The sequence below is a fragment of the Lissotriton helveticus genome, chromosome 5_1, assembly GCF_964261635.1.
Source record: "Lissotriton helveticus chromosome 5_1, aLisHel1.1, whole genome shotgun sequence".
Classification (NCBI taxonomy): Eukaryota; Metazoa; Chordata; class Amphibia; order Caudata; family Salamandridae; genus Lissotriton; species Lissotriton helveticus.
In genome coordinates this window covers 938,302,334-938,316,100 of record NC_136065.1, presented here as the reverse complement: position 1 = coordinate 938,316,100, position 13,767 = coordinate 938,302,334, and the positions used below count along the sequence as shown (strand labels likewise).

Here is a 13,767-nt window from a genome sequence, read left to right as displayed (position 1 = left end):
AGGGTTGGTGTCCCTAAAGCGGTTGCCCAGGACACCAACACGGGCAAGCCTCGGACCGACCAGCCAAAGTCATCGACTATCGAGTCTTCCCCCGTTGCTGGACCAAGGTAGTCTGTCGTATCGGCGAAGCCGTCCGCTTCCTTCACGAAGCAGGTCTCGGACTCCCTCAAGTGTATCAGGGACAAGGCCTCGGCGGAAGACCCCAAAACGCCTTCCGCACCGAAGCAGTCGTTCCCCACCTACAAGTCATCGACGCCACTCCTCTTCACGTTGCCGCCGAAGGTGGCACCGAAGGCCTTCGCACCACGGGCGGCGCCCGAAGCGAAAACGCAGTGCTGTGGGGTCGACGCCTACTCTCCCGGCTGGGGGCTTGATGCATCCACCACCATTACTGGAGGAACAGTCTGAACGTTTCATCGATGCCGACACTGGGAAGCTTACGCTTTACAAGCGGAAAATTACTTCAACGACGCCTTTGGAGTCGTATACCATTCCTTTGAAGCGCAAAAGGCCTGCTTCTGAATCACCGGTCTTGGTCGAACCACTGACTCCTCGGACTCAGAGTTGTCACGCCCTCGCCAACTTATTCCGATGCCGAGGATGCTGGGGATCAAGATGAGGAATACAGCTTCCCAGTCCACACAGATCCTGATGCACAACAGGACGCATGGGTGGACACAGGTGACCAGGGGGAATCAGCAACCCGCCCTCGACCCTCAGATATACAATATCAAAACGTCTCCCACTGAGGATTCTGTGGCATTCAATGCCTTGATTGAAAGGGCGGCTAAGAACCACGACGTTTAACTCCATGCTGACCCTGTGGAGGTGGACTTCCTCTTTGACACTTTTTCAACAGCTGAAAAGACTGTGAAAACCCTCCCAATGCTGTAAGGGGTCCTCAAGCATGCTGCGGACATTTTCAAAGAGCCCACACGGGCAAGGGTTGTCAACCCTAGAATTGAAAAGAAATACCGGCCGGCACCTGGCGATCCCACCTACATCAAGGGCCAGTTGCCATTGGACTCCCTGGTCGTTTCTAATGCCCGCAAGAGGGTGAATTCGCAAACCACTGGTGAAGCTCCTCCCCCGGACAAAGAGTCGAAAGTGCTAGAAGCATCGGAAAAGAGTAGCAGCTCAGGCGGCCAATATATGGCGTATCTCTAACACGCAGGCGCTCTTGGCACGCTACGACAGGGCACTCTACGACACACTAGAGACCCTGTTGCAACATCTCCCAGACCAATATAAGGAGGCTGTGGAGATGCTTATCCAGGAAGGGAAGCTCATCTCCAACGCTTCAATTAAGTGTGCACTGGACGTTGCCGATACTGCAGCCAGGGCAATTAACACCAGTGTGATGTTAAGACGACAAGCATGGCTCAGAATCTCTGGATTTAAGCCTGAGATCCAAACTACCATCCTCAACCAGCCAGTTGGCCCTGACAGATTATTTGGTCCTGAGGTGGATACCACCTTGGAAAAAATAAAAGGATACCGAGACTGCCAAGTCCATGGGAGCTCTCCAATCCCAACAGTTTCGGGGGAGCACTTTTCGTCGCTCAGGCAATAGGGGTGTTTCCAGAGGCCAAATGTCCCAGCAAACACAATTCAATAAAGGTGGGGCGCAATCCTCTTACCCCAAACAAAATAGAGGTTGTTATCGGGGCAACAACGCCAAGGGCAGAGGCTAGGGCAACAACAACTCCCGTTCCTCCGCCTCCGACAAACAGTAACGCCCTGTCACTGCCCCCGACCATTCCACACCTGTCGGGGGGGAGACTCCAGCAGTTCCTGCCAGTCTGGAAAACCATCACCACAGACAGGTGGGTCAGGAAACTTATCCAGTACGGTTATTGTTTGGAGCTCACATCCACTCCACCCAACATACCACCAAAACACCGTCCTATGTCCACAGAGCATTTGCACTTATTGCAGCAGGAGGTTCTCGTCATGCTGCAAAAGGGCGCTATTGAGCTCGTGCCAGTGGAGGAGGAAGGCACAGGGGTGTACTCCCGGTACTTCTTAATCCCAAAGAAGGACGGGTCCCTCAGGCCTATTCTGGACCTCTGGCCCCTAAACCAGTACATTCTCTCAGAACACTTCCACATGCTAACGCTACAGCAGGTTCTTCCGCTCCTCAATTAGGGAGACTTCCTCGCAACCTTGGACCTCAAGGATGCTTACTTCCACATTCCACTACATCATCACACAAAAAATACCTCAGATTCACCATTCAAAATCGGCATTATCAATTCAAGGTCCTTCTTTTCGGAGTGACCACGGCCCCCAGAGTGTTCACCAAATGTCTAGCGACAGTGGCGGCGCACCTCGGGAGACAACACATCCATGTCTACCCTTATCTGGACGACTGGCTGGTTCAGGCAAAGTTGGCCCAGCAGTGTGCCGCCGACATGTCCCACACCATTCACCTTCTTCACAGTCTGGGTTCTCCCTGAACTATCCAAAGTCGCACCTTCAGCCAGCCCATGTGCGGCAATATCTAGGTGCAACAATCAATACTCTGGCAGCCACGGCTCAACCAACTTCACCGCGGATCAACATCCAGTCGCTAATCCAACAGTTCCAACCGCAACACTCGCTTCCTGCAAGAGTGTTCATGCAGTTGATAGGCATGATGGCCTCCTGCATTTTCATAGTCCCGCACGCGAGGTTGCATATGCGTCCGCTCCAGGAATGCTTAGCGCATCAGTGGAATCAGGCTCAGGGACAGTTGTAAGACCTAGTGTTGGTCACCGGTCGGGCATACAACTCTCTGCATTGGTGGAATCCACACAACCTTTGCAAGGGCCGACCGTTCCAAGAGCCTGTCCCACAGATCATCCTGACGGCGGACGCGTCTCTCCAGGGATGGGTAGCTCATGTACTCCACTACACAGTGCAGGGACTATGGACAATTCAGCAAAAGATGCACATCAACTACTTGGAACTGATGGCAATCTTCATGGCACTGAAAGCATTCAAAGTACATCTGTGCAACAAGGTCGTGTTGATCCGGACGGACAACATGACAGCCATGTACTACATCCAGAAGCAGGGAGGTACACACTCTCCACAGTTGTCTCATCTGGCTCAGAGCATGTGGAAGTGGGCCATTCAGAGGAACATCTTCCTCATGGCGGAACACCTCCCAGGCACAGACAATCAGATGGCGGACCTGCTCAGCAGGTACAGCCACCAGATGCACGAGTGGGAGATACATCCATCAGTACTCCGCCCGTACTTCCAGAAGTGGGGTCATCCACAGATAGACCTGTTCGCCACAAGGGAAAACGCAAAATGCCAAAGCTTTGCCGGCAGGTTCCCTCACCCACAGTCGCAAGGCAATGCGATATGGATGAACTGGTCAGGCAGATTTGCGTACGCTTTTCCCCCAGCACCTCTCATACCGCTGGTGGCAAGAAAGCTAAAGCAACACTCGATGACTCTCATCCTGGTTGCTCCAACGTGGGCACGCCAGCCATGGTACACCACGTTTCTGGAACTCTCCATGGTACCGCCTCAAAGGCTACACCTCACGCCCAAGCTTTTAACGCAGAGCCATGGCGACATTCAGCATCCAGATCCGCAACAGCTCAACCTGGCGATCTGGCTCCTGAAGTCCTAGAGTTTGGCTACCTTGACTTGCCTCCTGAATGCATGGATATCATACGGGAGGCAAGGAAGCCCACCACCAGAGCCTGCTATGCAGCAAAATGGGAGCGGTTTGTCATTTACTGTGCTACTCGCATCAACCCGCTAGATGCATCCACTCCCAACATCATCTGCTATTTGTTACATCTTTACAAATGCAATCTAGCATACGCTTCCATCAGGATACACTTATCCGCCATAGCGGCTTATCTCCAGAACAGGCAACATCTCTCCGTCTTCAGAGTGCCTGCCATTAAAGCCTTCCTAGAGGGCTTGAAGCGGGTCATCCCTCCCAGGACCCTGCCGGCTCCTGTATGGAACCTCAATGTAGTCCTCACCAGGTTGATGGGCCCACCTTTTGAGCCTCTACATTCGTGTGAGATTCAGTTCTTGACATGGAAAGTGGCTCTTCTCATTGCCATTACGTCTCTGCGACGTGTTGGTGAGCTACAGGCGCTCACTGTACAAGAGCCATTCATTCAAATTCACTCCAACAGGGTGGTGCTGCGCACTAACCCTAAATTTCTTGCTAAAGTGGTTTCGCAGTTCCATGTCAATCAGACCATTGAACTGCCCGCATTCTTTCAAAACCCAGAAACCGTTGCCGAAAGAATGCTACACACTCTTGATGTCAAACGAGCCTTGATGTACTACATCGATAGGACCAAAGACTTTAGGAAAACACAACTTTGTTGCCTTCTCAGCCCAGCACAAAGGCGACCCCATTTCCAAAGCAGGTATAGCCAGGTGGATCGTTAAGTGCATTCAGATTTGCTATCACAAGGCTAAGCGCACTTTAACGGTCCCTCCAAGAGCCCACTCCACTCGAAAGTTGGGGGCCTCTATGGCTTTCCTTGGTATCCCTTTGGAAGATATTTGTAGAGCAGCCACATGGTCTACACCACACACATTTACTAAACATTACTGTGTAGATGTGCACTCCAAGCAGCTGTAGGGCAGGCTGTTCTTAAAACGCTTTTTCAGACTTCTGCAGCTGGCACAGGCGGCCGCCGGTAATGGGGGGACTGCTATGTATTCTATGCTATAGATATGAATTTAGCAGCCCACATGCCTCGAACTGAATATGCTACTTACCAGTATGCATCTGTTCTTGGCATGTAGGGCTGCTGACATTCATATTGCCCGCCCTCCTCCCCGGCGCCTGTAGCGGCTGCAGACTTTTAACACTTACTCTTAGCATGGCCATCGCTTACACTATTACACTCCATCTTTGCCACAATGGCTAAAAGCAATCTGGGGATGGAGTCGATGCCCATGCGCACTGTAGTCCAGGGGAGGAGCCACCTATCTCATGATACTTCGAAGACTCTTCCAGGACAACAATGTGCAATCATCCGGACCCAACACTAGGCGGCGATCTATGCTATAGATACGAATGTCAGCAGCCCTACATGCCAAGAACAGATGCATACTGGTAAGTAGCATATTCATTAACTGGTGCTAAGAGTAGCTCTATCAGATCAGCACCAACGTCCATGGAGACCCTCAACTTGGTGCTAACACGATTAATAAAGGAGCTCTTTGAACCCCTCCACGTCAGAGCTAAGATTTTTAACCTTAAAGATCTTTTCTAATTGCGATCGTATTGCTACGCAGGGTGAGCAAGCTGCAAGTACCAACAACCTAGGAGCTTTATCTGCAAATACACAAGGTCCGAGTAGTCCTGCGAATTATTCCATGCTTGCATTCAAAGGTCATATCAAAGTTTCATGTGAATCACAGTTCAGCTAAGAGCTGAAAAATCCCTGTATACACTGGATGTGTGTAGGGCAGTAATGTACTATCTAAAAAGGACAAAGTCCTAAAAGCCAGTCCTTTGTATACTTTACAAATTCAAACAGAACTTGGTCATCATGTTTATAGTCGCAATACACTGAACATTAATGTGGGCAAGGAGTCACTGGTGGGATAGTGTATTGAAGCTCAGCCTCATTTTAGCCCAACCTCCTTGGGTGACCAAGGATTTCACTACAGTCCATGAACAGCATGTGAATCTAGATAAGATTCACGCTGCAAAACAAAATGGTTATTTGCCAGTAGTAGTTTTGCAGCTTGAAGAAGGCGGCCCACCTGTCTCGCCAAGAAATGAGGTGCAACAAAGCAAAAAAAACAATCTTTCACATACCCCCGGAAGCTAATATGGATAAGAACTGTCCACGAGGGGGAGGTGGGGGGGGGGGGGGGGGAGAGAATCTGAAAATGGTGACCATGCACAGGGGCTTCAGAGGAACAGGTCTGTCACAAGGGGGTGGACATAGCATCAAATGGTAAGACTGCACTCCGCATTAAAAAGGAAATAAGCATTGGCATAGCCAATAGGTCTCACCTTTGTGTTGTAGAGCATTGTGAATGTTGTGCTGCATGTTAAAAATGTATGTTATAATAGTGTTAGAACTATTTGTCACCTTATATCTAACCGAAAAAACATTCAGTACAACTGAAGTATTGTACTAAAAAACAAAATTAATACAAAGTGTTCTAGATTATTTGTTTATGGGATGCTGTCAATTTTTCCTTCAGTGTAGCTGAAAAATAAAATAACAGTGGCAGCGGGGGCCTGTTAAGGGTATTAACGTTCCTGCAGATTAACAGAGTCTAAACACGTATGTCTCTTGCCCCAGTCTCTGGGAGGGAGAGCGGGGGAAGAGTGAACTGGGCAGGTGAGGAGCCAGTGAAGAGAGATAAATTGCAGCGATCAAACAATACACACGGTTTACTGCAGAGCAGTCTGTTGGAAGTGTGGGAGGGGTGGTGGGTCTGCCTCCTGTTTGTGGCGCTACTGGTGCGCTTCCTGCCTGGGCAACACAGGGGCACAAATGTTGCTGCCGATTCAAAAACTAACAAAGTGTAATAAAGGGCAATAATGTCCATGCCAAAGTTGCTAGGAATAATAATGATTGATATCATACTATCACAGCAGCTTGTGGCGGAGGAGTTTGTCCCTCGGCCAGGGTGGAGAGGGCGCTCCTTGTAAGGAAAGCTGCAAGGTCCGACCCCTTGGTGCTTCTGTCAGGGTGCTTTATAATCCAGTGTATGGTGGTCTGGTCTGTTCCTCTGCTGGGGTTGAGGGGACGCGCCTTGTAAGAAAAGCTGCAAGGTCCAGTGAGTTCACAAATGCGAACATTGGAAACCTGGGCATCTGTGTGAAATTTGTTTATTAAACAGAATACGAGAGAACCACTTGGGTGTGATGGAGGGGGCACGTGCAGTGGGGTGAAGCACGCACCACAGCTGTGCAATAAGGTGAAAGGAAGAACGCACCACAGCTGTGTACTGGGATGAAAGGAGTCACACCAAATATCTGCACTGTGCAGTATTATGAAAGGAAGCACGCGCCACTACTGTGCAGTGGGGTGAAAGGAAGCACTCGCCACAGCTGCTCAGAGGTGTGAAATGAAGTGCACACTACGGTGCTGAAAAGCGTGAATGTTAACCACTTCGACGCTAATGACAAAGCCAGCTCGTCATGGGTTTTACCTGCCCTGCGCTCATGACGAGCTGGCTTTGTCACAAACGAGCCATTTATACTTCTTCAGCGCACAGCAGGTAAACGCGGTAGCGCTGAAGCAGTTAAAGGATGCGTCAATTTAAGCTGTGTACTGTGCTGGGGGGGGGGGGGGATTTGGTAGCTCGCACCCCAGCTAAGCAGAGGCATTATTTTGCAGGCCGTGCCAGCAAGCACGCACAAAAAGCAAGTGCTAATACAGTGCGCACCAGCAGACACCGGCTCAAATTAAGCCCCCCGGAAGGGCCTGCGTTGCGCCCCTGGATCGAGCGAGCACCAAAAGCAATGTGGGGAAAGGAAACCCGTACCACAGCTGTGCACTGTGCAGAGATGTCAAAGGTAGCCCGCACCACAGCTGCCTAGAGGTGTGAAAGGAAGCGCGCACCACGGTGATGGGAAAAAAAACTAATGTTAAAAGGTGCAGTAAATTTTTAAGATGATACCTGAAAAAGAGGAGACTATAGAGGCCAACTACAGAGTACAGCAAATGCCTTGACAATAACCTAATACAAAGATAACAGTGCAGGATGAGAGTGCAGATATAGATGAACTGTGAGTGCTGGAAAAAGAAGCACGCACTCTTGTGGCGGTGGGGTCTGTCCCTTGGCCGGGGTGGACGGGATGCTCCTTGTAAGGAAAGCTGCATGGTCTTGAAATGAAACCTGGTCCACAACAGATGGCACGCTGTGTGCCGTTGCTCCCCCTCGATACCTAAACGCTGTGAGTAAACCTCTTCGGAAAAGGTGGGATATGCACCCTCCTTTGGCCAATTGCGTGCTTTCATTTTTGAAAGCCACACGCAAAGGCCAATAGCATGTGTGGAAAATCGAACACCACACGCACAAGTTTGCAGAAAGTCTGAAGTGATTCCAAGAGGCCTTCTAGAGCAGCACATGCGCGCTGTACTATGCTCGACCTAAAAAAGGGGCTAAGAAAAGTATGCCGACTCCACCACTAGCTGGCGAAATAATGCACAGCATGTAAATTCAGGAAATGTTCAAACTGAAACTACTCCCATCTGTAAGTAACAATTTAGTTCTGGCCCTTTATTTAGTTTTAAATCATGTAGGTGGTTTAAATTCACAGTGATTAGTCAGAGTAGAGCTTGATATGTTAATTATCCACAGCCCTTAAAGTGATACTTATGTATTCCTGGTATAACTTTTGTTAGCGGTTTGTGCAGCCTTTGCAGAACAAATTTGTCCTTTAATTTATTCATACACCTACTTATTTTGTTTCAGCAACGAAGGTATTGATGATTTCGATCCCAATGAAGAAGGTGGACCTGTTGTTGGACCTGTTGCTGTGACACAGTTTGAGGATCCTGCACGGTAATTGTTTCAGTGCATCTGAATTGCTAGCTTGTTCAAACTTGAATAGTTGCGCTCAGTTCTGTCCTGAGTAGACTAAAACATTGAAATGTCTGTCACCATTTGCCACGTAGCTTACCATGAAATTGCATGCCTCTTCATATGATCCTTCACTTGTGTCTGTGGTACATCTGCAAAGACTGCCTCCTTTGATAATCTAAGAGTAAGTAGGGGTTAGTTTGCACTCTGTTATGGAGTAATGGTATTCATAAAAATCAGACTTTCTGTCCAGGTGCTGGTATCTTACTAGCATACATGTTTCAAATATGAAAGTAATGACTACAAAAAATGCTTGAGGCAGCATCTTGCCATTACGTCCGACAGAAAACACCATTCTAGGATTTATTTTAAAGAGCAAACCAAAGTGTCAGTGGTAGTCATGTGCAGGTATCCAAAACGGGGAGGTAGTTTCTCGGGTGCGTTTTTTTTTTTTCGTAACCTTTTTTTTCTCCTGAGGGTCAAATTATGCGCAAAACTGCATCTTCGTATCCTCTTTAGTTGCTTTGTTTGGAAATCTTTATTTAAACACCGCATACCATTTGTCAAGAAAAAAATGTATAACTGATCATTTCTGTTGCTTAGCGCCCTTGAGCAAGCATTACATTAAATCAGTGTCTGGAGCGGACTCGTTTGAAATTGATCGGATATCAACATCCCTCTGCCCTAGCAACCATCTCCCCGGTGTGATTCCATGACCACATACACTTTGCGTGCCCGCTTTGATTTGGAAACTTATCCATGTCATTGCATCTTAGGGGTATTTTTCCCCATCCACGTCATCCTCGTTTCTGACATCGTTATCTGCTAAATAGGTGCGAGAAGGGGACTCCAAAACCCCTAGGACGTGATAGCAGGAATATTGCAACCAACATGCAAGCAATAGACATGAATCTCAAACTTCGTTGTTTTTAATATATCCAAATGACACTACTAAAAGTATTTGGGGAGGGGCGCAGATCACCAGCCATCTTTATTCTCTCTAACTTTAGTCCAATATTCTTCCACAGCCAGTTTTCTTCCACAATGGGAATGCTCATGGCCATGTGTTTAAAATACACAACGGGGTTTCAACAGCACAAGCAAGATGGGTCTACATAAAGGCTCATTGTTTTTAAGCCTGCTGGTGTGTAGTAAAGTCTATGTATGAACTCTGTAATAGCCCGTGTTTACTGTTAAAGGATACTATTTGTGTCTGTATATATAGCAGGACCACCACAGCCTAACGGGCACAGGCTCCCCTGTGTCCATGACTCCTCTTCGTCTCATCCCACAAACACATGGATCTAGCGTCACTAATAGCATTGTAGTTTTGTAATGATCACTGAGCGAATTGACTATTTCATGTTAAGTGCTTGAAAGTCTGGTAGTTCCGCGAGAAACTTGAAGAAGCAGGACTTCATTGCAAAGCGGAGCCGATAGTTGCCTGCCACTCTGAGGTTTGCTCTATGAATAGATCGCCCAATACTTTAAGAATTAAGGCTTTTAATTGATGTATTGCTTTGGTTTCTTAAGTGATTGGTAGTAGCGGGTTACTGAGTGAAGAGAATTTGGGCAACTAAATTTGATCAGTTCTTTATATCTTCGCAAATTTTGCCACAGCCACATTGCATTAGACCGTGTTAAATTGCGGTTTAGGCTTGGACACCTTTTGCTGTGACTGTTTTTAGGGATGCTGGTGCTGCCATGTCCGCTTCTTTTCTGTGCGAGAGCATTCGGATCTAGTTATATTCTTAGCCTGAGATACCCATTAGTAATGCACTATATTGGGGACTCCGAAGCCCCCTCTGTCATATGGGAGGGGTCTTAATGTCCCAGGGGATTCTTGACTGTTTATTAACCCAGATAAATGTCGATAGTTTTGAGCATATTTGTTGGGGGAAAGCCTTTGTAAAAATATACCCATTACCTTAAGGTACAGCTTTTGCGGCAGGAACACCATTTTAATGATTACTATGTGCAGCCATCGGGTAGGGAGCGAGTGTCATGTTTTTTGCGTTATCATGTATTTTCAATGTTGCCAGTCCATAATCCTCTCTCAGTATTAAGGCTGCACTTCTGTAGACTTTAACACCAAGGTATCAAATGGACTCCTGGCACCATTGCAGGGAATCCCAGAAGCATGTTTGAGAAGTAATATCACCGTTGGATATAATGTTACTTCTCCCAATTTATATGCAGACCCGAGAATCTTCAGAATCTGCTGAATTCACAAGATGGAGGGGGGGAGGGGCGGCTAAGGGATGCTTAACGTACCCAAAAGATACTCATATGTGGGTGTGCTTTTCCTTCATATTACTCATCCACGATTCTGTAGCCAACACGAAGTAGGGACAACGAACACTCCTGTTGTGTCCCTCTCTGAACAAAAATGGGGTTGGGTGCCTATTTATTCTAATACTTGCTATGGGATCTTTCTTTTGCATCTCAAAACGTGCTCCCAATCCCATCCGATGTAATGTCGAACATAAATGGCTGACTGAGGAAATTAGACTCTTATTGGGCTCTAATAGTACTGCTACCACTGGAGGAGCAGGTCCACTTAATGTGTTATGGAGAACGGCGTACTCCTATTGTCCGCCGAGAGCCTGCCTGGTACAAAAGCTGACTGTTGTGGTGATTTAGCAATTAAGCCTTCTGTATGGGTAAAGCCGGTTAGCTATGGCCTTCCCTTATGTTATTCTCAGGTTTAAGATGGACAGTGGCCTGTAAGTGGCACATTTTGTTATTGTTTTCAATCGCAGCTTCCTGCAATGAGGGCGGTAGAGGCCAGTCCTTCATGCTTCATACATTGTAAGTAGATGTGGAGTTAAAACGTTGGCATATTCTTTATAGAATTCTGGTTTTATCCAGTCTTGGTGCGTACCATTTGCTAACTGTTACCTGGCTTTATTTCCTCTTAGTACAAGGTGTTTTCCATGGTTTTCATTGGCCTTGACTCTGGTATGCCTCCCTGCTTGGTCATACAGACCCCTTTAATAGAATCCTTAAGTATTAATCATACCACCGAGAACTTTGAATCCAAGCCTGTAATGTTCAAAGAATTCAGTGATCCCTGCCTGATCGGGTTCTAAATACAGTATGTTCGAGGCATGTGGGCTGCTAAATTCATATCTTTTGCATTAGATCGCCGCCTAGTGTTGGGTCCGGATGATCGCACATTGTTGTCCTGGAAGAGTCTTCGAAGTATCCTGAGATAGGTGGCTCCTCCCCTGGACTACAGTGCGCATGGGCATCGGCTCCATCCCCAGATTGTTTTTTTCCGCCATTGGGTTCGGATGCGGTCTCGACGTCTGTCGGAACCGAGAAAAACTAGCTTTTTACAGGCCAAAAGGCCTTATATTCCTTACGTCGGTATTGTTTGCGCACGGTCTCGAGTTCTTCCGTCTCTTTGAGTCGGAATCAGCGGAGTCGTTTCACTCTTCGGACACCAAGGCCTTCTCATCGCGACACGACCGCAACTTTTCGGCATGGAGCGGAGTCAGTTTAAAAACTGTCCGCTCTGTGGGTCCAAATACCCACATATCGACGTGCACCCGGTCTGTAACAAATGCCTTTCACCAGACCATAACGAAGACAACTGCATGGCCTGCGCCAGATTCAGGTCAAAGAAGACACTCAAGCTTCGGCGCGCGGTGCGCCTCGAGGCCAGACAAGCGGCCCCGGATCCAGAAAACATCTTCGCCGACCAAGAAGAGGAGGACCAGAGCCATCATCTTCAAATCTCCCCGCCCGAGACGGAAGTCGAGGCAGATCCGGTAGACGACGACGGAGTCGTGGGTCAAGGCCTTGAATACGTCGACGAGGTAGGGGACGTCGAAGAGGTTTATGGGGCTGCGGAAGATAGCTCGGGGATGAGCTATGCCCCGAAGGTTACGAGGATCAGGCTCGGGTCACGGGATCGCCAGTCGGCCTTACCCACGACCCCGTACCGCAAGCCACGGCCCCGCCTTCAGGCCCGGCCACGGACATACTTGCAGCGCACGCCGTATCGAAACTGAAACCTACGGTATCGACTACACCTAAAATGGCCGACCCTAAATCGAAACCGAAACTTATGGATTTGAGCGTCCCTAAGATGGCGGCCGTCCATCCAAAAACACCTAAACCCGCTGCTTCATCGACTCCGTCTGCCACCGGTCCACAGAAGTCGAAGAAATCTGTCGATTCCACAGTGTCGAAATCGGCGCCAGAGGAGGGTTCCTCTAAAAAGGGAGTTCGGCACGGGTCGACCGCTGCGACGCCGTCAAAGCCCGCCAAAGCCAGCGACACGGCTCCGGTTCCGACTGGGACTTCGTTAGTCGGACGCGTGGTGGAGACGGAGCCAGCGAATTCACACGGATCGAAAGCTGGAACATCTACGCATCGGTCCAAGGACTCTGGGTCGGCGGCTGCGGCATCATCGTCCAAGACTCAGAAGGGCCAACAGGACGTCGGATCCGAGGGCAAGGTCAAGACCTCCTCGGTGCCAAAGGCCGCTGCAAGTGACGCGTCCCTCGTCGCCTCTTCCCTACAGAGAATCAAAGAGAAGGCCTCTGCTACGTCGGCTCCGATGCCGTCGCCACAGAAGCCGGTGGACATTCCGGCAAAGCCTGCGAGTAAACTTCTCTTCCTTCTGCCGCCAAAAGAGGGGGTTATAGAACACCTGCCTTCGCAGTTTCAAGAGGGCACCAAACTGCTTATAGAAGAGGGAAAACTGATCTCCAACGCAGCCATAAAGTGTGCACTTGATGCCGCAGACACAGCAGCTAGGGCCATTAACACTAGCGTCATGCTCAGACGACAGGCGTGGCTCCGCATATCGGGGTTTAAACCTGACATTCAGACAACCATTCTTAATCAGCCAGTCAATCCTGATAGACTGTTTGGTCCAGATGTGGACACCACACTAGAAAAAATTAAGAAAGACACCGAAACTGCTAAGTCTATGGGGGCCCTACAATCACAACAGTTTCGTGGCAACAATTTTCGTCGCTCAGGTGCGCGTGGAGTCACCAGAGGACAGATGGGTCAACAGTCACAATTCTCCAGAGGTGGAGCACAATCCTCGTACCCCAAGCAAAACAGAGGGGGTTACCGAGGAAACAGTACCAGAGGACGTGGAAAAGGAAATAACTCCCGCTCCTCTGCCCCAAACAAACAGTGACTCTCTGTCACTGCCCCCCGACCACCTAACACCTGTCGGGGGGGAGACTACAGCAGTTCCTGCCCGTCTGGAGA

The 13,767-nt window shown here is 48.8% G+C and overlaps 1 protein-coding gene across 1 annotated transcript in view; it reads left to right on the top strand.

The window, feature by feature from the left end:
• Positions 1-13,767, top strand: part of LOC144755014 (uncharacterized) — a 124,796-nt gene that overhangs the window by 47,228 nt on the left and 63,801 nt on the right. The window contains exon 9 of the mRNA XM_078643437.1: positions 8,422-8,511. Coding sequence (XP_078499563.1) covers positions 8,422-8,511 — 90 coding nt within the window. The remainder of the gene's footprint in view (positions 1-8,421; positions 8,512-13,767) is intronic.